Source organism: Rana temporaria, chromosome 2, assembly GCF_905171775.1.
Source record: "Rana temporaria chromosome 2, aRanTem1.1, whole genome shotgun sequence".
Lineage (NCBI taxonomy): Eukaryota > Metazoa > Chordata > Amphibia > Anura > Ranidae > Rana > Rana temporaria.
The window spans coordinates 429,376,081-429,401,836 of record NC_053490.1 but is presented as its reverse complement, the minus strand read 5'-3'; the positions used below and the strand labels follow the sequence as shown (position 1 = coordinate 429,401,836).

General features: G+C 43.6%; 1 protein-coding gene across 2 annotated transcripts in view; it reads left to right on the top strand.

The window, feature by feature from the left end:
* Positions 1-22,669, top strand: part of MTMR4 (myotubularin related protein 4) — a 104,464-nt gene extending 81,795 nt beyond the window's left edge. For both annotated transcript variants that reach the window (XM_040338286.1, XM_040338285.1), the window contains 9 exons: positions 2,546-2,657; positions 5,640-5,835; positions 5,919-6,104; positions 7,408-7,578; positions 7,722-7,876; positions 11,386-12,451; positions 16,062-16,172; positions 17,314-17,402; positions 21,916-22,669. In XM_040338286.1, coding sequence (XP_040194220.1) covers positions 2,546-2,657; positions 5,640-5,835; positions 5,919-6,104; positions 7,408-7,578; positions 7,722-7,876; positions 11,386-12,451; positions 16,062-16,172; positions 17,314-17,402; positions 21,916-22,093 — 2,264 coding nt within the window. In that variant the 3' untranslated portion in view covers positions 22,094-22,669. The remainder of the gene's footprint in view (positions 1-2,545; positions 2,658-5,639; positions 5,836-5,918; positions 6,105-7,407; positions 7,579-7,721; positions 7,877-11,385; positions 12,452-16,061; positions 16,173-17,313; positions 17,403-21,915) is intronic.
* The last annotated feature ends 3,087 nt before the right edge of the window (positions 22,670-25,756 follow it).

Sequence of the window (25,756 nt, the reverse complement as noted above, 5' to 3'; positions counted from 1 at the left end):
GTGTAGAGGTGGGCGGGGAGTCTACTGACATCACAACTCCACCCACCAAGCTCCAGACAACAGACCCACCCACAGAATCTGCAGTTTTTCAGGTCTCATAACAGACAGAGGGGAGGCATTTGACAGGTAAGGATACATGCAGGAGGCATCTATATCCTTATAGATCTGCACTATGGCAGTAGTTTAGAAAGGATGAGAGTGGGTTTACATTCACTTTAAGAAAAAAAATCTGAAAAGTTGCGTTATTGTTTTTTTCTGTGTTGGTTTAAAGTTGGTGATATTAAAATCTTCTATTTTTTTTTAATATCAAACGTGTTATACTTGCCTATTGTTTACAAATTGAAAAAGATATTTTCAAACCACAAGTGGTAGAAAAAAACACTGCGCTAAACTAAAAATAATAAATGAAAAACACGTGAGTGTAAGAAGCAGCCAGTACCTATTACCTATAACCAAAGTAAAAAGAACATAAAAAATAAAATAAAAAAAGGTACGGCGCTACATGTAAAATGATCACCAAAAATAATTGAATGATTAGTGAAAATGAGAACAAAAAAAGTTCAATAAAGGTCCACAAGAGGACTAAGAAATATGGTATGAGTCCATAGTATATAAATAAACAGTGATGTTTGAGAGTAGAAATCCTCCACCGTAGAAGACACCCGATAAAAGTAAAGTTGTAGTCTCCTTACCAGATGGTAAGACCGATATTGCAGCGGTCTTAATTAGGCCCAGGGATATTTAAAAGTCCTCCCAAAAGACTGCCTTGAATGCTGTAATAATTCTCATGTGCTGGGTGCATACCACCAAAAATGATCCCTTCAGGCTCCCATGTAACATGAAACAATAAAGAGCCACATAGTGTAAATCCGTATGACAAAGGGTTTAATTAGGTAAAAGGTGCGCACTTTCAGTTAGAAGAACGTTAACCAGCATAAAAATAGGGGGGGTTGTGTATGGAGTGGCGTCTCCTCTGTTGTTTTTCCTCCGTCTCGCTCAGCCCTCCGTCGCCGTGTGTCTCCGGGTGGTGCGTGATGACATCACAAGCTAGGCCACGCCAACGCGTTTCGTCACATACAGGACGTCGTCGGGGATTGGCTGATTGGATTGTTTACAAATATTGTGCCGCGCTGTACAGCGCGGCACAATATTTATAGATAATTGCTTGATTTAAACACAACCTATGGGTGTGTGACTGGTGTCAGCAACTGAAAGGCATTATTGCATTTCTTTGCATCAACAGGATGCTTCTTTCAAGGCTTTCAGCCTAATATAGTAGTAGTTTGCAAGATTTTTATTTATCGTGTTGTACTTACCTGCTCTGTGCAGTTGATTTTGCAAGAGCAGTTTGGATCCCCCTCTTCTTGTCTCTCTTCGTTGCTCTTGGCCCCTCCTTCCTGCCCCATAGCGAGCAGCTTGCTATGGGGGCACCTGAGCCGCAGCTCTGTGTGTCCATTCGGACATGTGGTTTGGCCCCGTCCCCTATCTGTCCTGATTGGCTAACTAACTTTGGCAGCAGCGGCGCCATTGTCTCAGCCAATCAGGAGGGAAGTATTAAGGGGGCTGCTACGCACAGGTGTTTTTTATTTTTTATGTTCATGCATATAATGCATGAAGGTTTAAAATCCTTCTGCCTTTACAAGCACTTTAACCTGTCTAAACTATACAGCCTTTTATAAAAAAAAAAATCTTGGTGTCTAGAAACCCAAGACCCACGTTTTTATTGAGAATTTTTATGTACAGCATTTATTTATAACCGGTAATGCATTGCATTCATGGATGTGGGGGAGATGTCCAAGTTCTATTCTAGAGCAGTGCCAGTATTTGTTTACTGCCTGTAGCCTAGGTTCAGGGGCTCCCAATGCATGTTGGGAAAGAATTTTCACAAATGGTTTCTGCTGTCTCTTGTGCCTATTTGTATGCGTTGATCTGTTGACAAGTTCACTTTAAACATAACCAATCATGGCTGGGCTTATGGAAAAAAAAGTTTGGGCCTGACATTTCAGCTTTAGTGTTATGGGTGATTTCTGCCCTGTCGGCTGCCTGCCCTCCTATCTTCCTATTGGCACATTATGAGAGACTTCCCTTGAAATTAAGCCCTCCAGCAGTCACCGCTTCAGAGCCTTCCATCTTCACCTGGTCTTCCTTCTGGTTTCGTGGGCTGCATCCTCTTTAATGGCCAAGCCGCAATGATGTTACTCTCTGCCACAGCACACAGCTCTGAAGGAATGGCATGGGTATGCCGTTCCTTGCCGGTGACGTCACTAGCTGCTGCTTGCTAGAATACCTCCCAAACGGTACACATTTAGGAGATATTTATTTTTACCGACAGACGAGCTTATAATAAAGCTTACCTGTCGGTAAAAATGAAGCAAGTTTACTACGACTTTCAGGGCACCTAAAACCACCTTTTGTGCTCAGCCCATGAGGGCTGAAGTAAGAAGTCCCAGAATGCTCTGCCAGCCAGTGATAGTTCCTCAGAATTTAGAGGGAAACACGTTTTCAGTATTGATAATGGAATGTGTTGTGCTTTTTACTTTTCCAGAGTACTATCCAAATTGTGAAGTAGTATTTATGGGAATGGCCAATATTCACTCTATCCGGAACAGCTTCCAGTACCTGCGAGCGGTGTGTAACCAAGTGCCCGATCCTGGAAAGTAAGTGTGTCTAATTGTGTAATACAGCGAGTACAGTTGGGGTATATTTGATCCATTAGAGCAGGGTTATGCAATTGGCGGACCTCCAGGTGTTGCAGAACTACAAGTCCCATCATGTCTCTGCCTCTGGGTGTCAAGCTTGTGGCTGTCAGTCTTGCTTTGCCTCATGGGACTTGTAGTTCTGCAACAGCTAGAGGTCCGCTAATTGCATATCTCTGCTTTAGAGTGTTCTATGGCATTGACCCCAGATTGTAGTGCATACCTGTTCCCTGTACACAGTATAAGCAGAATATATTATCAAGAACACGTTATTGGGTTTCTGTAGTCTAGCATTGTAATGAGAGTACTACAGTGACCACTTTATTTACAGAACTGGGTTTTTAACTGGCCACCTAACAATCAACAATCCTTTAACCTATTCTGTGAAGAAAACCTCATCTGTGGAGTCCACCTTCCCCAAGGATCATGTCACGCTTACTATCCTGTCACTGGTGACCGACTAGCTAGAAAGGGCACTACTTGCCTGTTTCCACTGCCTTATTCCTTCACTGACGGAAGCAATACAGAATCTCCCTCCCTGGCAATGCTGTGGAAACAGGAGAATGTTTCTCTGTTCTATATAGGGAACCTGTCATTGGGGAATTGTTGCCAGCAACAGAATTGCAAGTGTGACATTGCCCAACAGACAGAAATACTATATGCAGTCAAGATAGGTAGGATTTAGAGACATAGCCTGTATATTGTGGCACAAAAACCTACATATACTGATCAAATCCTATCGTTGTTGACCCAGATATGTAAACCTACATCAATTTGGCCCACTATCGATTTATGTTAATATGGATTAAGGTGGGCATAGTTACACCATCTGCAGGACCAGACGTAGGAATCAGAGTATCGTTGCCAATAGAAATCGCTGTGTGCTTCGCCAAAACCTTTCTCATACAATCCTATTGGTATTACATGTCAATCAAAATCTATGCGCAATAAAGTATGTGGTTCATAACATCTGGGGTAGGGGGGCTAGGTGTATTCAGCTCACAGCGGGGGGAGGGTGAGACCATGCAACGATAAAATCGGCTAATGAAAAGTGTCTATTATTATTATTATTTCATTATTTAGGATTTATATAATTGGTTGCATTACAATTTGGTACAAGAGGAATTGGAGCACCCTGCTCATTAGAGCTTACTATCTAAGAGGGAGGGTCAATTGATACAAAAGGTAATAGCTGTGGGGGATGAGTTGATGGCGAAAGTAAAACCGTGCATTAGAAGCAGGCTAAGCTTCTTTAAAGAGAAGGGTTTTCAGGGATTGTCTAAAGATGGATAGATTGGAGGGCAGTCGGACAGATTGGGGTTGGGCGTTCCAAAGGATGGGAGGAGATCTGGAGAAATCCTGGAGCCGAGCGTGGGAGGAGATGTGAGTGAGAAACTTGTATAGCACAACACATGCGAACTGGATCGCCTCTGGGCGCTTAGTATCCATTTCCTACGTATAATTAGCCTTAAAAATAGATGGGTTTTGAGTTTTTTCCTGAAGGCCTGGTGATCCACTGTCAAGGGAGCTAGAGCGCAGGAGGTCTTAGGAGGACCGAAGAGAGCTGCTTAGTTGGTATTTTGAGACTAGGTTAGTGATGTAGCTCGGGGCCGAGTTGTGGATGGCTTTGTAAATTATGGTTAGTACTTTGAATTTTATTTGTTGGGTGAGTGTGGCAGCCAGTGGAGGGATGGAGGACACCTGAAGGTTTGGTAAGGTGGATGAATCTTGCAGCAGCATTCATTATGGACTCATAATAGTGTGATACAATAGGGATAGTGTATGTAAAGGTAATCCAATGAGGAGGGAATTGCAGTAGTCTGAGGCTAAGACTCAACCTATACTATGGAACAGAAGGGAGAGGGGGAGAGCACGCATACCTCACAGTTCAAAACTAGAATGGTACGATGTAGTTTAAAATAACTCCACCTTCCCATGTATTACTGTTGTCTCGTCTCGTATATGAGATATTGTGTGGGTTACTCCTGTCTCCTGTCCCGCAGATGGGACAACCAGGACCGAGACATGAGTAGCCCACACAATCTCTTCTGGCAGCACCCCCTAGATCTGGCCATGTCAACACTAGCTTTTAATGTCTGCTCAATGCAGGCACAGAGTAGTGAGAATGAAGGTCGACGGGAAATGAGGTGGGAAGAACCAACAATGCTCCCGGCTGTTTTGATGTGTGGGAGGCTGTCCCAAGCTTCACTCATATGCCATCTTAAATGAGGCCGCGTGCCAGGGCAGAGGGTTGCTGATCCCTGGCTTATAGTTCAACACACTAAGGCCCCTTTCACACTGGGGCGGGAGGTGTGGTGGCCGTATAGCGCCGCTATACAGACGGAATTGCGGCGATATTTGGCCACTAGTGTTGCAGTTTTAACCCCCGCTAGCGGCCGAAAAAGGGTTAATGCCGCTGGCAATGCCGGTGGTATAGCCACGGTTTCCCATTGCTTTCAATGGGAAGGAGCGGTAAACACACAGCTTCTGTCAGCGCTCCAAAGATGCTACTCTGCACCGCTCCAGTGTAAAAGCCCTCTGGCTTTTACACTGGAGAAACAGCAGCCGTTGTTTAGGGTCGGTTTTCAGGCGCTATTTTTAGCGCAATAGCGCCTGCAAACAGCCCCAGTCTGAAAGGGGTCTAAGGGTTTTTTAAATTAACTGGTCACATAAACATTTATATCTAAAATATTTTTTTATAAAGCTGTAGATTTCCTTTAATGTGCTGTTTTATAGGTGACTGATCTGTTTGATTCCCTTGGCTGCCTTCTGTGTGTATCTGATACAAGTACACTGTATCGGCATAATTTGATATTTATTCTTCATCTCATAAGCCTTGGCATGTCCATTTTTTAATTTCCATCAACTAACCCCACTATAAAGATCTTTGTCTCTCAAGATGTTACTTGGGTGTCGGGTGGTAAAATGCTTTGTGTTTTCTAGCTGGCTGTCAGCACTGGAAAGCACCAAGTGGCTTCAGCACCTCTCTGTCATGTTGAAAGCGGGCACTGTTGTGGCCAATGCTGTGGATCGGGAGGAACGCCCTGTGCTGGTTCACTGTTCAGATGGCTGGGACCGAACGCCGCAGATAGTATCCCTGGCGAAAATCCTGCTGGATCCATATTACCGGACCTTGGAAGTATGTATATATTCCTACACCATATGAAGCAGGTTATGTTACTGATTGCTTTTTGTTAACTGTGTGCTTTTTTTCACTTTTAGGGATTCCAAGTGTTGGTGGAAACGGACTGGTTAGACTATGGCCATAAGTTTGGTGATCGCTGTGGTCATCAGGAGAATGCCGAGGATCAAAATGAACAGTGTCCAGTCTTTTTACAGTGGCTGGACTGTGTGCATCAGCTACTTCACCAGTTCCCTTGTCTCTTTGAATTCAACCATGCCTTCCTGGTAAAGCACTTGTTTTTATGTAGCTATTAAATGATTACTTTGTTGTATATATTTAAGTCATTGGGACAAAAATGTATTCTTTTTCTGTGCTCTTCCTGTGTGGAGTAGATGGCACATTTGTATCCTTCCTTGAAATGACCGTGAGAGGCTAACTGCAATCATTTTTTCCCACATTGTGGACAATGATGATTTGGATTAGTGTGAAGAATCCAGCAATTGCCAATATGGAAGCCATAAATATGTGCTAGTTGGCAAAGCATGTACTGGACTATAAATGGAGATTAGCTAACGGATTCAGGTAGAGCGGCGTATATTTGTGTGGGCGTAGCGCATCTGGTACGCGCTACGCCAACGTAACCTAGAGAGGCAAGAACAGTATTCACAAAGCACTCGCCCTCAACGTTGTGCCGGCGTAACGTAAATTGGCCGGCGTAAGCCCGCCTAATTCAAAGTAGGAAGGAAGTGGGCGTAATCTATTTAAATGAGGCGTGACCCCATGCAAATGAAGGGCCAAACGAACGGCGCATGCTCAGAATCACGTCGCATATACTCCCTAAGATACGACGGCTCAATGCCTACGACGTGAACGTAACCTACGCCCAGCCCCATTCACGTACGACTTACGTAAACGACGTAAAATATGACGGCTGTTCCCTGGTCCGTACCCTAACATGACTTACACCTGCTTTATGTGGAATAACTTTACGCCGGACGTACGCCTTACGTAAACGGCGTAGATTACTGATTCGTGAATCGGCGTATCTAGGTCATTTACATATTCGTCGCGTAAATCAATGGAAGCGCCCCTTGCGGCCAGCGTAAATATGTGCCCAAGATACAACGGCGTAGGAGACTTTCGTCGGTCGGATGGAGCCAAAATTCAGGCGTATCTTATTTGCAGAATCGGGTGCAGAGATACGTCGGCGTAAGTGCTTTAAGAATCCGGCGATCTGATAGAATTTGAAACATTTATTGTTGGCTTCCTTCTCTTTTTATTGTTTTTATTATTATAAATTTATTTTTTCCAATTCTATTCTGTATTATTTGTGTCTGGAATGTTTGTACCATAGTAAAAACAATGGGGGCAAATTTCTGAAAGACTCGTATTTCTATGCTATTACTTAAATGAAAACCATCTCTACCAGTGGTGGGGAGTTCCGTATCTCTCAAATTGTGACTTTTTTACCTCACTATTGACTCCCCAAGAAATGTGTTTTTGTTCATGAATCTGATATTGGTACCGGAGTTATTTCCAAACTATTACAAGAATGTGCTGATAATGGCATCTTTTTCTGGCATATAGGTGAAGTTAGTACAACACACATACTCCTGCCTCTATGGAACGTTCCTCGCCAACAACCCATGTGAGCGAGAACAGCGCAACATCTTCAAGCGGACCTGCTCAGTGTGGTCCCTACTGAGAACGGGCAACAAGAACTTTCACAACTTGCTCTACATGCCCGGGGGAGAGCTGGTAGGTGGAACAAACTACTAAATAAAAAAAATCTCCATCTTATGCATGAATCTACCATACAGACGGTGCATACATAAACTCTGCTTTTTAATATTATGACAGTTGGTTTCTGTACAGAAGTTTTCACTTGTATTTTTTTTTAGGTTCTACATCCGGTGTGTCACGTTCGGGCTCTTCAGCTCTGGACAGCGGTGTATCTACCCGCATCTTCACCCTGTACACCCATTGATGACGGCATGGAGCTTTACCTTTCCCCAGCCTCTCAAGGCCCAGACTTTAATTCCAGGTCCCTGGACAGGTAACACTGCTTATATTTCAGTTAAAGGACACATACGCATATAACATTGCACATTTTTATATATGTATACGTGTGTGTGTGTGTAATAAATATATATATATATATGTGTGTGTGTGTGTGTGTGTGTGTGTATATATATATATATATGTATATATGTGTGTATGTATGTCTACACACCCCTGTTAAAATGTCAGGTTTCTGTGATGTAAAAAATTATGATAATTTCAGAACTTTTTCCATATTTAATGTCCCCTATAAACTGTACAACTCAGTTGAACAACAAACTTAAATCTTTTAAGTGGAAGTTAAAATAAAAGTATGGTTGCATAAGTGTGCACACCCTTAAAGGAATACTTTGTTAAAGCACCTTTTTGATTTTATTACAGCACTAAGTCTTTTTGGGTTTGAGTCTATCAGCATGGCACTTCTTGACTTGGCAGTATTTGCCAACTCTTTTTAAGAAAAAAAAAAAAAACACTCCAAATCTGTCAGATTGTGAGGACATCTCCTGTGCACAGCCCTCTTCAGATCACCCCACAGATTTTCAATCGGATTCAGGTCTGGGCTCTGGCTGGGACATTCCAAAACTTGAATCATTTTCTGGTCAAGCCATTTCTTGGTTTTAATGTATGCTTTGGGTTGTTGTCATGCTGAAAGATGAAGTTCCTCTTCATGTTCAGCTTTCTAGCACAAGCCTGAAGGTTTTGTTCCAATATTGACTGGTATTTAGAACTGTTCATAATTCCCTCTACCTTGATTTAAGGCCCCTAAAATTCATAGCTATGTATGTAAAATGTTCCTTAAAACAACTGGTGTTGGTGTAACATTCTGCTGCTCTTTGCTAACTGCCTTGTATGGTCTGTTACAAATGGGCTTCATCTTCTGGAAGTGCAGTGTGAAAAGCAAGCTCTTCTGAAACTTTCAGCAAGCTTCAAGCAGCTTTCTCAAAAGCTATAAAGCGCCCTTCAGCTCCTGCTTGGAAATGCTATATACAGATTTTAATGGAGTGGTGCCGATTGTCACTTTAAACAATCTGCTAACAGGCTTTCAACAAGTTTTGAGTAGTGCTAAAGCTTGCTAGCACCTTGTTTAAAGTGGCAATAACCCCTTCCATTAGAATCTGTGTTCAACATTTACAAACTGGAGCTTAATTGTACTTTAAAGGCTTCAATAAAGTTTTCTGAAAGTTCCGCTAATGCGTTGTAAAAGCGTGCTTATCACACTGCTGTCAAACAAGCTGAAGCCTGTGTGAATCAGACCTAAGGCCGGGTGTATGAGGGATTAAAGGGGTTGTAAAGGTTTGTGTGTTTTTATTTTATTTTTTTTGTTTTTTTTTCACCTTATAACTTGTTTGTTTGTTTTTTTAAAGGGAACTTTTTTAGTGTCCCTTTTTTATTGTGTGTTTTTCCACACATTTTTATTCCCTTTATCCACGGTCCCATTGACTTCTGTCAGTTTGCGTTTTTCTGTCGAGTTTTCTGAAGGCGAACTAAAAGTCCTGCATGCCGAATCTTTGATGTACTTCATTGTTAATGTTATATTTATAATACACACACACACACACACACAGTATTTATCGGCGTATAACACACACCCTAACTTTAAGAGGGACGTTTCAGGAAAATGTCTGCAGCCCCCTGCATATAACACGCAGGCACAGTTTACCATCTATTTTCAGGGTAAAAAAGTGAGTGTTGTATATCTCCTTCAAGGACCTTACAGGCCAAGGTCCCTAACCCACATTCATACGCACACATACTAGGGCCAATTTAGAGAGGAGCCAATTGACCTACCATCACGTCTTTGGAGTGTAGGAGGAAACCGGAGTACCTGAAGGAAACCCACACAGGCACAGTGAGAACATGCAAACTCCAGACAAGTAGTGTCAGGGTTGGGATTCGAACAGACAACCCTAGTGCTTCTAGGCGGAGGTGCTAACCAGTTGGTCGCCGTGTGGCTCACAAAGTTTTTTCCAAAATATCCAACAACATTAATAAAGGTGCCTACCTTTTTTTTTTAAATTATTTATTTTATTTTTTTAATGAAATTAATAACTAAAAAAAAAATCTAATAATGTGAAGCTGCCCCTTCTTCTTTTTTTTTTTTAACGGGGAAAAAAGCTGCCCCTTCTTAGTGTATCAGAACACCTATAAGTATAAATTAAAGTAAGGCGATAACACCAATAAATAGAGTTGTAAATGTAACTGGCTAATAAAAATACCCAACGTAAGTCCTAACATTGTGTAGACCGAAAAATCAATCAATTCCTTCACAATTCTTCTTGGTTTGTACGCCCAACCATCGCCACATACAAAATGCGCACTCATCACTCACCGCAATGCCATGACTTCGAAGCAAATGAAGGTCATACAGCACTTGTTTAACAGGTGGAAGATGTCGTCATTCAGAGTATGTAGTCCCCAATAGGAAATGGTTCTTTCCCACAGTGCCTTACCACCTCTCCTTAGTCAGCCACACACTCCAATGAGAATTGTTTTATAGCGTAGTGTTTATTGAATCCATTGCATAAAACCAAATTTGGCTGTGACAATGAAACGTGGGACGATTGCAGTTATGTCCGTTTTTTTTATTGACGTCACAACCGGGCCTGAACTTCCAATTTTGTGAAACGCACACCTGACTCCAGTGAGTGGAGGAGCACTTTTATAAAGCAAGCTGTACATACTAGTGTCGATCCAGGGCACTTGCACAGGTGAGTGAAATATGTGCATTTTATTTGGTTTTAAGCAATAGATTCATTTACATTTTAGATTCAATAAATGCTATACTATAAAGCATTCTCATTGGCGCGTGTGTGGCTGACTATGGAGCGGTGGCAAGGTACCGCAGGGAAGAATCATTTGCCTTTGGGGAATACGTGCTCTCTGAATGACATCTTGCATCTGTTAAACAAGCAGGGTATGACGTTTGCTTAGAAGTCATGGCATTGAGAGGAAACAAGATATATCTGTGCTCAGATCCCAATAGCTAAACCTTGTCGCTCTCCCCATTTTGTGACGGCATTGTGTCCACAGCATTTGCATAGCAGAGTAGGACTGGCCATTAAAGGACTACTTTGCAGCAGTTGGCCAGCTTGAACCCGTATTGTAATGTGTGTGAACTAAATATCCCTTTTTTTTTTTCTTCCCTCTTTCTTTCTTTTTTTTTTCTTTTTTTTATTGCAAGGTTTGCTAGAAGGGGTATAGTAGTGTCCGAGAGGGTTCATCCAGTAGTTTTATGGTATTGAGGTGAGTGCGCATTTTGTAATGTGGTGATGGTCGGGTGCACAATCCAAGAGGAATTATGGAAGTAATGTTTCTATTTTCTGGTTTCCAGAGTGTTAGAACTTTGTATTGGACTCTTGTTAGTATTTCGATAAGCCAGTTGCATTTACAATCCTTTTTATTGGTGTTAATTAAGCATCTTACTTTATACAAAATGTATTGTCATTTTATGTTTTAATGGTCCTTCAATACTTAATTTATTTATTTTTTTTTACTCCTTTTTAGATTACCTAAAACTCGTTCAATGGAGAATCTTGCAACCGCATGTGATAACGGAGGAATACTGACACGTACTTCAAGCGACCCAAACCTAAATAAACACCAATCTAGCTTGGACTCTCATTGCAATAATGCTGAAGAGGGGGAAGCGGGAAGTCTGGGTGTTCTGCAGCAGAAGGATGGGGAAAGAAAGGAAGAAAATGTAGATCAGGAGCTCCATAAAGACAACCAGAACGAAGAGGAGAACAGAGAATCTAAAGAAAGTAAAGAGAATGTTCAGCAGAACGGATATGATACTTCATCAGATACAGAAACCAAGTCTACCAACTCAGAATGTGACAGTGATAATCCTGCACTAGAAAATAAAACTGACCTACTGGAGCAAAATACAAATACGGTTACCGATCGGGATCGACACACAAGCCCCAACTTGACGCATCTTCCCTGTCAGAGGTCAGAGGCTGACGTGTCTACCAATAACTCTTCATGTAAAGAGAACAAGCCTGGGAAACTAACAAAAGACACATGTAGGACTGACAAAAAAGCGATCTGTCAAATTCCAAGAAGTGACATTTCATTGTTGGCATCAAATTGGGACAGCTTAAAAGGAATGATGAAGTCGGTACCCATTGGTGAGACTGTACTTCATCATCCTTTGTCATATGACTATTCCACAAGGAGTCTCCATAGCAAACATGGGAGACATACAGCTGGCTCATACAGTTCCAGAGATTCTGCAAAGGTTTCCTACCATTTCCGTCCCTCTTTGCACTGTTCTGGCCCCTCAGTAAGAAGCTGTAGAGGGTCTGTGACATGTCACCCTAGGCCATTTCATACCGGACGATTCTTTCCTTTGGCTTGTCCTTCACCTGCACCTCTCATGTACCAAGATGATGATGGTTTGCCTATTCCCAATGATGTAGTACAACAGCGGTTGCGGCAAATGGAAGCTAGCTACAAACAAGAAGTTGACCTGCTCCGAAGGCAGGTATGGGAACTGCAGTTACAGCTGGAAATTCGGCAGTATTGTGCGCCACCGCCTGAACCAGAAACGGACTACGAAGATGACTTTGTGAGTTCTTTTCTATGAATTAAATGCATGCAAACCGGCATTTCCACATGTCAACTTCTGATGACTGAACGATTAGCCATCACAATAATAACACCCATTCATCCAGCCACACACCTCTCTCTGTGTATCTTTACATCATTTATCCTCTCAGATTTATCATTCTCTAACATTTACCTTGGCTGCCCAGATGACAGTTGTCTTATTTCCTCAGCTGCTGGTAATATCAAAATATGACTTGGTGTTACTAAACCCACAACAGTAAAATCGGTCTGTATATGCAGTAAGGCTTGCTTGTTATACTTGCTGTTGAACCCAAGGGCTTCTCTGATCCTCCCCTTCTTCCACTTTTCCCAATCTATTTCCTGATAAGACCAAGTCTTTGGAGTCACTCTGCACATGCTCAGTTTGGTGTGTATGGCTAGAGAGTTATTATTTATTTATTTTTTCTTGGGAGGGTACATGTGATCAGATCAGGGCCAATCGGCACTGTCCAGACACAGGGTCAGGGGTCATGCAGCCTCATAGGACAATCAGAGTAGAATGACAACAACTCCTACAAGCTTTAACCAGTGCTCAGCCGGACACTGATAGAAATCACAAGACTGCTGATGAGGAAAGGTATTTAGCAGTTTATATTTACTAAAATAATTGCATTTCCATGTTCTGCGTACTGTGGGAGACCAGATATAGTAAATGCAGAGTCCGGGGTTTAGTAACACTTTAAAGGAGAGATTTCAGTTATGACCACATGCCTAGAGATCTAAGCCGCTTACTTCCTGTTCACTTGAGGCTTATGCTGCAGACTGACCTGCCGTTTGTCTCAAGTCAGTGTGCAGGCACAACAAGCAATTTGGAAGCATCTGAAAATATACTGCATCTGTCTCACTTATATGACTTATTCCTGACTACTTGAGCCCTCAAAGTGGTTGTAAGCCCCATTCATAAAATCTGACCTGGGCACATCTATCTGTAGTGTTTACTTATCACTCTTCAAAGCTCTAAGTCCCATGTCTTTCTGCTGCTCGGTTATCAGCATGATAACTTCTGAAAAGTTAAAAGCAGCTAGAAATTTTGTGTTGGGGAGGGAACTTGGAGATAGATAAGCAGAGAGCTTGTCTATTCAGACTGCAGCTCTGCAAGTTTTTGTTCCTCTGCCTAGGTGGGTGGGTGGTGTGTGCCTTTCCTCCAATCGGCTGTCATATAGTGTATGCCCAGACTCCACACCCACTACTGAGACGGGAAGAAAGATTTGTAGCACGATGTGCACTTTCTAAAGGGTGTAGACAGATATACAGGTAAAACACATGAATGATTTTTTCATCGCAGCGTATCATCTGAGGCTGTTCACTTCACTGGGTATAGGAAAGGGTTTACGTTCACTTTAAAGTATATCAAAAGGCAAAACGTTTTTTGGTTTTGTATATCTTGGCAAATGGTTAGAATCCCATCTTTACGGCCAATTCTAAGTGTGAAACGGGGATGTTTGTAGGTGGGGATGCTCAGTGTGCTTGTGCTGGCTCAAAGACTTGCTACAAGTGACATTTTTTGTGATGCTGTCAGTTCAATATGCTTAGGACCACTGTTTTTTTTTTTTTTCAAATTGTGCCTACTATGCCTCGTACGCACGGCTGGACTTTCCGAGGGGGAAAAAAAGTCCGATAGGCTTATTGTTCTTGGAAAGTCCAGCCGTGTGTAGCCTCCATCTGACTTTTTTTGTTGGAAGTCCGACGGACCGTAGATGGAGAACTTGTTCTTTTTCTTTCCGACGGACTCACGGCGGACTTTTGCACGGTCAAAAGTCCGACCGTCTATGCGAGGCACTAGGGCAGTTTCCTCCATTTCCTGTCCTGACAACATGACAGTAAGTGAGAGGAAATCTCTCTAAATTAAGAAAAACACAATTTTTAGATTATAGTAACTACAGTGGGTGCCCCCATTGAAATTTGTTCCAGCAACAATCGTAGAATTCTGGATTTGCCATCACTTCCTGTTAGAGTGTTAAATGGTCACAAAGACAATTGGAAAGAGGGAATCTCCCTCTTTCCAGACAACTAAAGAAGGCCTAACGGGTTCAACTTTCCCTACTGTATCCAAAACCAACCCTTCCCTAATCTTGTGACATTTGAGGATGCATTTCTCAAGTGTCTGCAGCTACACAGGTCAGTCAGGGCTTGTCGTTTTTGGTTCATTCACTGCTTGGTAAGAAAATGCAAATACTTACAAGACCATAGCCTGGCCACAGGTTTACTTTAACCACTTCCGTACCGCCGCATGTACTTTTACGTCGGCAGAATGGCACGGACAGGCACATCAACGTACCTGTACGTGCCTGCCTAGACGTGGGTCTGGGGGTCTGATCGTACGAGCGGCGGTTCCCGTGGCTTCAGGAGCGATCCGGTACGAGGGCGCGGCTATTCGTTTCTAGCCGCCCCCTCGCGATCGCTCCCCGGAGCTGAAGAACGGGGAGAGCCGTATGTAAACACGGCTTCCCCGTGCTTCACTGTGGCGGCTGCATCGATCGAGTGATCCCTTTTATAGGGAGACTTGATCGATGACGTCAGACCTACAGCCACACCCCCCTACAGTTGTAAACACACACTAGGTGAACCCTAACTCCTACAGCGCCCCCTGTGGTTAACTCCCAAACTGCAACTGTCATTTTCACAATAAACAAATACCACCAAAAGAAAGCTCTATTTGTGGGGAAATAAGGACGCTAATTTTGTTTGGGAGCCACGTCGCACGACCGCGCAACTGTCAGTTAAAGCGACGCAGTGCCGAATTGTAAAAACCCCTTGGGTCATTTAGCAGCATATTGGTCCGGTCCTTAAGTGGTTAAGACCCAGTCTAATTTAAATTTGCTTTCAGTTCAGTAATGATTCTGTAAGCTGATCACGAAATTGGAAACACTGAAAACCGAAGTCTGATGTAGTTTAGTCTGTTTTAATTGAACGCCTAGATGTGAGCTATGAACCTTTTTTGTAAATCCATCATCTTTGCATTGACACTTGTTTAGTTAAAAACTGAACAGCACAATGTGCATACTGTGTTTTTGGAATTGCAATCAGGCTTTTTCATAAATCCCCACTTTGTGATCGGTCTCAATCCCCCAACCTTCCTCCCCTCTCCGGGCTGCAGAATCCTGATGGGATAGTACAGCCCAGATGCTTCTCCTCCTTTCCTTACTTCCTGGAAGGGCCCTCCTCTGAGTGTCCATCAGTACCTGCATTATGTGGACTCTTCCAAATGGATGTTCAGTGGTCGGGTTCTCTCAGGCTTTAGAAGAGGATGATGTAATCGGAGGACCAGCAATCTCGGGAGGGGGCTGGGGGGGGGCATTATAGCGCTAGATTGGTGCCCCAACCTCCCAGAGCTGGTTGCGGCAAGGAACCTGTAAGGGAGACTTGGATGAGTATATGTTCCTTCACAAGGAGGAAAACATTATTGGTGCCTTGGGTTGGAAATAAGGGTTTGTGAAGAGAATAGTTTTAGCCTGGAGTGGGGCATTAAAGTTGTATTGAAAGCCACATTTTAAATGACCCATCTAGTGGCAGTACGTTTGTATGAAGGTTTAATACCAACACATGCGTCTGTCTTTGTGTGTTCACAGACCTGTGTAAAAGAATCCGATGGTAGCGATATGGATGACTTGTACTCTGATAAAAGCGAGGACAGACTTTCAGAGGCCAGCTGGGAGCCAGTGGATAAGAAAGAAACTGAGGTAAGAAGTCATTTAAGGGGCACTTTTTTACTGCAGACCTATGACTCGGTATGTATATATATATATATATATATATGTGTGTGTGTGTGTGTGTGTATATGTATGTGTGTGTGTGTGTGTGTGTGTGTATATATGTATATGTATGTATGTATATATATATATATATATATATATATATATATATATATATATATATATATAAAAATATATTGCCAAAAGTATTGGGACGCCTGCCTTTACACGCACATGGTATCCCGATCTTAGTCCGTAGGGTTCAATATTGAGTTTGCCCACCCTTTGCAGCTATAACAGCTTCAACTCTTCTGGGAATGCTGTCCACAAGGTTTAGGAGTGTGTCTATAGGAATGTTTGACCATTCTACCAGGAGCGCATTTGTGAGGTCAGGCACTGATGTTGGACGAGAAGGCCTGGCTCATGACAGTCAAGTTCCTCCACTCCAAACTCGCTCATACATGTCTTTTATGGACTTTGCTTTGTGCTCTGGTGTGCAGTCATGTTGGAACAGGAAGGTGCCATCCCCCAAACTGTTCCTACAAAGTTGGGAGAGTGAAATGTCCAGAATGTCTTGGTATGCTGACACCTTTAGATTTCCCTTCATTGAATCTAAGGGGCCAAGCTCAACCCTTGAAAAACAACCCCACACCATTATCCTCCATAATCCATCATCCTCCCTCCACCAAATGATTTGGACCAGTGTTTGGGGTGGAGGAATTGGACTGGCCTGTACAGAGTCCTGGCCTCAACCCAATGGAACACCTTTGGCATGAATTATAGCGGAGACTGCAAACCAGGCCTTATCGTCCAACATAGGTGCCTGACCTCACAAATGCGCTTCTGGACACACTCCTAAACCTGGTGGACGGCCTTCCCAAAAAGTTTAAACTGTTATAGCTGCAAAGGGTGGGCCAACTCAATATTGACCTCTATGGACTAAAACTGGGATGCCATTAAAGTTCATGTGCATGTAAAGGCAGGCAATACTTCTGGTAATATAGTGTATTGTTTTGATGTTGGTGCCGTTAAGTCTTCAACTAGATATGACATTTATTATAATATTTTGCAGTAGTTCTGTATAAATCAGTGATGGTAGGTGGACTGACATTTATTTCTCTACATAAAGGTTACGAGATGGGTACCTGATCACATGGCTTCACATTGTTTCAACTGTGACAGTGAATTTTGGTTGGCTAAGAGAAGACATCACTGCAGGTAAAATGTGTTTCTTTTGATTTTTCTGATGTATAGAAATTCCATGTCCAATGGAGTCCAAGTAAATGTTTGTTCTTATGCTAGAATCCCTTATTCTATTAGACCCCTTTCACACTGGGTCGTTTTTCAGGCGCTATTGCCCTAAAAATAGCTCCGGCAAACCGACCCTAAACAGCTGCTGCTGTGTCTCCATTGTGAAAGCACAGAGGGCTTTCACACTGGAGCAGTGCGCTAGCAGGATGGTAAAAAAAAGTCCTGCTAGCCGCATCTTTGGAGCGTTGTGTATACCGCTTCTGCCCATTGAAATCAATGGGACACTGCGGCTATACCGCCGGCAATGTGCCTCTGCAGAGTTGCTTTGCGGTGGTTTTTAACCCTTTCGGCCACTAGCAGGGGTTTAAACCGCCCGCTAGCCGCCAAATAGTGCAGCGAAATTGGTGGTAAAGTGCCGCTAAAAATACCAGCGCTTTATTGCTGACGCCGCCCCCTGCCCCAGTGTGAAAGGGGCCTAATCCTTGGGAGTGATTTGTGATTGTGTACCCAGTACACAGATTATGAAATGTATTGCTGCTCACCCCTGACCCTATTTAAATTCATACAAAAAGGCAGTTTCACTAGCTGAGAGGAAAGCTGCCTGTATTGGGAAGCAGTGTCTTATGACAGTTTGGACCAATTCCCTCCTGTGGCACTAGGGGGTGCTGGTCCCAAAGATCTTAAACAGAGTGCCGTTTTGGGCCGCACATGTGCAGTGTGTAAACTCGCCTATGATGAGCTCAATGGCTGCTCTGTCCCTACAATAACTCAGGACGGAGCCTTGTGGCTGTGGACTTCATTGTTTAAACAGATAGGGAGCCCTGGCAGGTAGGTATGCTTACCACACTATGCTGCATAATGGGCTGGATTAAGGTACATTTGCGCTTTTTTTGCGGAGGCGCAGGGAAACGTTTTTGCCCTGCGCTCCCGCAAATTTACTGTGCTGCCCTTGATTCACGGAGCAGTAGCTCCGTAAATTGCGTGGGCGCGCCGGCAAAATGCCTGGCGTAAGCGCGCGCAATTTAAATCATCCCGTAGGGGGCGGGAATCATTTAAATTAGGCGCGTTCCCGCGCCGATCGTAGAGCGCATGCTCCGTCTGGAAACTTTCCCGACGTGCGTTGCGGCAAATGACGTCGCAAGGACGTCATTTGCTTCAAAGTGAACGTGAATGGTGTCCAGCGCCATTCACGAATCACTTACGCAAACTACGTAAGTTTGAAATTTCGCGACGCGGGAACGACGGGTATACGTAACATTGGCTGCCCCTGCTGATAGTAGGGGCAGCCTTCCACGAAAACCGCCATACGGAAACTGCGTACGCAGGGCTCGCGTAACGTTATGAATCGGCGTTAGTATGCAATTTGCATACTATACGCTGAGCACAACGGGAACGCCACCTAGCGGCCATCGCAAGAATGCAGCCTAAGATATGCGGGCATAAGAGCCTTATGCCGTGCATATCTTGGGCTGCAGTCGGCGTAACGAGGTTCCTGAATCAGGAGCATTCGTTACGCCGGGGCAAGTAAGCAATTGCGCTGTGTAACTATGGTTACACAGGCGCAATTGCTTCTTGAATCCAGCCCACTGTGTTTTTTGTAAACTTGTCCATATATGGGTCAGTTTATTTTTTTTTCCTTCATTTAACCAGTGGGTTGGAGGGAAAAATTGTGGATGGGGGAATCCTCCCCACTAAGCTATTTTTTGACACATAGCAGATGTCCTTCGCTGACAGAATGCACTGATCAACATTGCAGGCTGAAGCCTGCAGCACAGATTAAGTGGGGAAAATCCGACATGGCTATTGTACAGAAGTCGATGGATCAACTTCTGTACAACCTCCCTGCCCATTAATGGATCGAAAATTCGGACGATCCATGTATGGTCGGTCGGCTTTATACTTTGTGTTGATTTTCACTCCAGCCAAGAAGAGACACTGGCAGCTGCTGAGCATGGTGCTTTTGGCTGTTTACGTTCAGAAACTGGGTTACTCTTGCCCCCTTTATCTCACTACTGGGCTTGCTATGCCAGGTACTTGCACAGCTCCTCCATCACGGCTGTCCTCTGTAAACACTGTCCTATGTGGAAGTTCAGCACCCCTGGTCAAATTCCATGTTGTGTTAACACAACCTGCGCAGGGAACAAAGTTAAACATGACTTGTTTATGCAAATTCTAATACACGACTTTAATCTAGTAATTTGATAACTCTATTAAACTAGGAATACAACATGGAATGTCAGACATGCAAAACCTCTGCAAGTCCAACACATTCTTTCCCTCCAAATGTTCATGAAAAGATGAAGGATTTTGTTCTTGTTTTTAGGCGTTTTTCTTTTCCTCCACGCTTGCTTTAAGGTTGGATATATTATTGCCTTTTCTTGCATCCTCTGCTGTTTGATAGCTACGCATGGGTCACAGTTCCACCCCAATGCTGACAAGATGTATTTTTTTTATTGTATTTATTTTCTCCACTAGCAGGCAGATGGGTGAAGTTGAACTCCCACACAAACCGCTAAATACCCAGTTGAAAACCTATTGGAGCTGTTTGACCTGCCAATGGATTCTTATTTCTGTCCTTCAGTCCTCAGATTTACACACCCTTGCCACACAGCTAAATTTGACCCCCACCCCTGCATTTAAAACTAACCTTGGTTACCTAATTTTGACTTGCCTGTATATTCCATATCTTGGCGTACAGGACACAGGCCACCCTCCCCTCTGTTCCTGTGTTACACTGCATTACATGCCAGGAAGGGTCACATGCAGTGGTATGGGGTTCTAGCACTATCCCCAAGGTGGGGACTTGTCCAACAGTTTGCCAGTATCCAGTCATCTGAATGTAGCCCATGTGTGAATGGAACTAACAAGTCAAAGTGAAATTCTAACAAAGGCTAAACCTACTCCCACCCCCATTCATAAGCCCCATACACACTATCAGTTTTTCTGCTGGTTTTCTATTCAGGTTTACCAAAACCATGTAGTACAAGGACCTGCCTGATTGCATTCAAATTGAAACGCTTAAGGTTTGACCTCATATTGGATGGTTTTGGTAAACCTGAAGAGAAAACCATCAGGAAAACTGATAGTGTGTATGGGGCTTAAGACTATTCTATATACTCTGTGAAATAAAAAAAAATCCCTATATTTGCTTATTCTTATTTATTCTTGCTTATTCTTAAAACGCTCCGGTCCAATCACATGATTATGTTCCAGGCCAGCTTCAGTTTAGAAGAGGGACAGCCAACAGCTGCCCCATACTGAGCCTATGGGTCATCGCCCAGGTTCTGCAGCTGTTGTTGCTGCCTTTCTTCTACACCAGGGATATGCAATTAGCGGACCTCCAGCTGTTGCAGAACTACAAGTCCCATGAGGCATAGCAAGACTCTAACGGCCACAAGCATAACACCCAAAGGCAGAGGAATGGGACTTGTAGTTTTGCAACAGCTGGAGGTCCGCTAATTGCATATCCCTGTTCTACACTGAAGCCCGTGCTGGGACCTGATCATGTGACCGGACTGGAGCGGCTTTAGAATAGCTAAGTATACACATCTTTTCTTTCACATGGTAGATAGAATAGTCTTGGAATGGGGGTGGGAGTAGGTTTAGCCTTGGGGCCCTTTCACACAGGCTGTCCGATCTGGTCCACCTGAAAAAGGCGGACCTGATCGGACCCTCCATTCACCCCCGTGGCGTGGCAGATGTCAGCGGACACCTAAACGCTGACATCTGTCTGCAAAATCCAGACTGATGGTGGTCCTATTTTTCTATCCGTCTGGCGGATTGGATGAAAACGGCAAGCTGTCAGTTTTTCATTCGAACTCCCCATAGAGGAGAACAGGACTCCTCAGTAAGAGGAGACTTTCCTGTCATCCGCCTGGGACGGGGATCAGCGGAGCGATCCTCTGCTGAGAAAGTGGATTCTGACAAACGGAGGCACCTGTAAAAAAGAGGCTTTAATTGCAATTTGACTGCCATTATACTTTAAGATTTTGTACTTTACAAAAACGTCAGCGGATCAACCTAAAGGGTGCCCTTTTTGCACGTACCACACGTTATATTGCTCGCAGTTTTCTAATCTCAGGAAATGGTGATTGCGCAAAAACATGCCATGTTTCTTTTTATATATATATATATATTTTTTTTAATTTTAAACACACAGCCGCATTGGCGGCACTTTACAAACTAAAAAGGTAGACATACAGTGACAGCTGAAGTAATCCAAACAAAGCTATTGGCAATTTCCGTTTGGCGTACGGACACCCATAATCAAGACATCGCTTGGTAGCGAGGTAGAGAACACATTAACATAAAATTATAAATATTTAAAACATAAGTGAATCAATAAGGAAGATACACTGTGTGAACATGAATCTGTAGCTCTCTAATAACCTTTCATTTTATTTTATTGTTTGAAGGTATATATTAAAGGCGAAACAATCATGTACAGTACCATGTTATAAGTCTCTCATCTTTCCTCTAGGAACTGTGGAAATGTTTTCTGCGCCGACTGCTGTCACTTAAAGCTCCCTATTCCTGACCAACAGCTCTACGACCCAGTCTTGGTTTGCAATACCTGCTATGACCATATTCAAGTCTCGCGTGCTAGGGAGCTAATGTCCCAGCAACTGAAGAAGCCCTTAGCTGCAGCATCAAGCTGAGTGCCAAGCAAGAAAACAGACCTGGCTTCAAGCTCCTTCTTTAGTTCTTTGCAGCCAAGATGAAGTTTTGAGGGGATGGCGTGACTACTAATATATGGTTGCATGCCGGTGAACACATACTTCGGTAGTAAGCAACACACCGGCTTACCTTAGCATTATATTTCTGCACATTGGCAGGATTGTTCCCAACACAAAAGTGTAGGATTTGTGAAGGACAGCTCGGGTTTTAGATTTTGGTTTCGGATATCTCTTGCCGTAGCTAGGATTAAGCTCCTTTTTGTTGAAGGTTTAAAAAGGAAAGTGGTCAGACAATCGGGTGGCCAAGAGAAGAAAGGTGACAAGAATTCAAGCTGCATTGTCCTTGTTAAGGGGGTTCTCTTTTATTTTTTTGGTTAAAGTGAGATCTGGTTATGTGGTCTTAGCCGTATGTTTATTTTGTCCTAAATCTGTCTCCCGGCCAAGCTGTGTCTCCTGCTGCTTTTGATCTCGTATTCATGGATAACTGAAAAATTCTGATTAAATTGATTTTGCATTTGATATGCAAGATTTATGTGTAAATAAAAGGTAGCTACAAAACTGTGAATATTAACCCTTATTGCTTAGAAGAGCTTGCTGCTAAATGTAGTGGGTCCTTTTTTATTGCAAAGGGTTTGTGTATAAGTCTCTTCACTTATTTGTCTCAAGCTCTGAGGCTTTAAATACACCCCCTCCCCCTTCTTCTACATTTCTGTGTTTTTATGTTTGTCTCACATATGTCTCTTATTTGGCTATACTTGGGTTGGATCCTTAAAACTTGATTTCCGATTGGTTAACAAAAGTGTCCCGTTTGAACTTTTAGGTCTTGGCTGTTCCTGTGTTTGTCGAGGGGCTTCATATTAAATGCTGCTATTTGAATTTTTGTGCACTTAACCAATGTAACCCAGAGAAGGGACAAAATGTTGATACCAAAAGGTTTTGTGATGCTAGGTTAATCGACTTTGTTTTACTATTGATCTGTAAAGTGCCACTTTGCTACACAATTAGCCATGATGTGTCATTTATTGCTTGAGCATTTTTTTTTTGTAAATATTAACTCACCGGCTTTCAAATCTTAAAGGCCGGTACCACACTGCAGTCAGATTGTCTCTAAACAAGGCAAGAAACCGCTCTCTGCTTGGAAAAGGCCAGGCGACGATGTAACAGTTGGTTGCTGTCTGTGGAATCGTTGTAAAGGAAGTAGTCTAGATGAACACTATATGCCGTCTTCTTAAAGTGACTCTGGATTAAGAGGTTATTCCAGAACCAACTTGGATAAAATATGTCTATGCAGCACTTATTTTACCCATCTGCTTTACAATCCTGGTACATTATGGTTCAGTGTAGTAGACTGTCTGTTAGAAAATAACTTCTCACCCGAATTGCATGACTGCTTCCTGGGAGGAGAGAGGCGAATGCTGGCAGTGTTATCCATTGAAAGAGGTATGCTGGTTTTAATATGGCTTCATCCATTTACATCACTGTCTTTGTTTCAGATGGTGGTAGAGGATTCCCATTTTTACATAAGCTATGATGTCATACTGTCACTAGTACACACATGGGAACATTGTGTTCAAACCAGTCCTGCCATGAATGTTTGACCACCCAGTTTCTTGGCAGAGCCCATGTGAAACAAGACGCATGAGATTACACTCTGGAAGGAGCCATTGCCGACTCTAGTGGCTGTACACCCGTTGCAAAGCAGTGCTTCAGTGGAGAATGTTGCTGCCACAGTCCTAGTATATGGCAGGGATCAGGGATGACCGCTTCCATCACAGCCCAAGTACACAGCTGCTGTGCTCTGTGACAAAGGACCAATGAGGGTAAAATGCAACACTTCTCTATATAAAGGAGCTGTTTTTAACATTCACTTGCCCACACCCATGATTTTTCTCAAAGATAATCAGAACTATTGAAGAACACGGGAGGCTTTTCTAAGCCTAAAATGGTCCATGACGCAGAACAAATGTTTGATCTCTACTCAGAAAATGGATTGCATTGTCAAACATTCAGTTCTGTATAAACAGGACCTTTCATATTCATGCCTGTATTGTATGTGTGAATGTTCCGAACAGCTGCTTTGTAGGGAATACTGCCAGTCAGTCTGTTTATGCCAGTGATATTACCACTAACGGCCAATCCAATTTTTAGCTTTTTGCAGCTTAATGGAGTCAGACAAGTGGCCATTTCTCTTGGTTACAGCACTTTGCACATTATTCCTTTCCTTCTTGAATATTGATGCTATTGTCTGATTTTGTAGTGACTGCGTTGCCATTTGGCAGATTGGATTCAATCACTGTAGGGCCAGTTTAAAGGGGTGGTTCACCCTAAAAACGACTTTTTTTATTATTACACTGCCCCCCCACATTACAATACGATTAAGGCTATTAATTTTTTTTTTTATGCTGTACATACCTTTGTACAGCATATTCACCCGTGGCATCCGGCTTGCGAGTCCCGCGGGAGTGGGCGTTCCTAACATGTCTGTGATTGACGTTTGACCAAAAACGAGCTCCCCCCCCCCCCCCCCGTCGTGTAAGCCGCGTCACGATTGGCGAAAGGAGCCGAACGGCGATGCACATGCGCAGTATAGCGCTGACTCGCCGTTTGGCTCCTTTCGCCAACCGTGACGCGGCTTACGCGACAGGGGGAGCTCGTTTTTTAGGGTGAACCACCCCTTTAAGGATAGCTACACTAATACATCATTGAAGCTTTGGTAGACAGTTGGACAAGGAGTGAAATGTCTTGAACCACTAAAAATATGTTTACATTACCCTGTGACTTGTTGGTCCACACCTTGACCTCCTTGGGTGTTTGGCTTGGTCATGGATCCACTAAGGCAGGGATCTTCAAACTACGGCCCTCCAGCTGTTGCGGAACTACACATCCCATGAGGCATTGCAAGACTCTGACATTCACTGACATGACTAGGCATGATGGGAATAGTTCCTGAACAACTGGAGGGCCATAGTTTAAGGAGGATGTCCGCTGAAAAAAAAATATTAAAAGCCAGCAGCTACAAATACTGCAGCTGCTGACTTTTAATATTAGGACACTTACCTGTCCTGGAGTCCAGCGCCGTCCGCAGCAGAGGACGAGCGATCGCTCGTCTCTCTGCTGCCCCCCCCGTCATCCTCAGTGAGGGAACCAGGAAGTGAAGCGCTCCGGCTTCACTGCCCGGTTACCTACGGTACATGCGCGAGTTGCGCTGCGCCTGCTGATTGGCTCCCGCTGTGTACTGGGAGCCGAGTGTTCCCAGCACACGACGGGGGATGGGAGGTGACGTAATGCCCGCAGTCTGCCCGAGACTGTGTGGCCGGAAGTGGGTGCAAATACCTGTCTTTAGACAGGTATCTGCACCCCCACTCCCCCCTGAAAGGTGTCAAATGTGACACCGGAGGGGGGAGGGTTCCGATCAGCGGGAGTTCCACTTTAGGGTGGAGCTCCGCTTTAAGGACCCCTGCACTAAGGAGTAGAGGGAGTTGACGGTGCAAATTAGTGGGTCTCAGAAATGGGCTAGGTCAGAATTTTCAGCCAGTAGAATGGAGGCACAGAAATGAGCATCGCCAAATATTTTGCACATTCTGCCACTAGACTGGTGGCAGAGGTAAGCATAGCCAAATATTTTGCACATTACATATGGGTCAA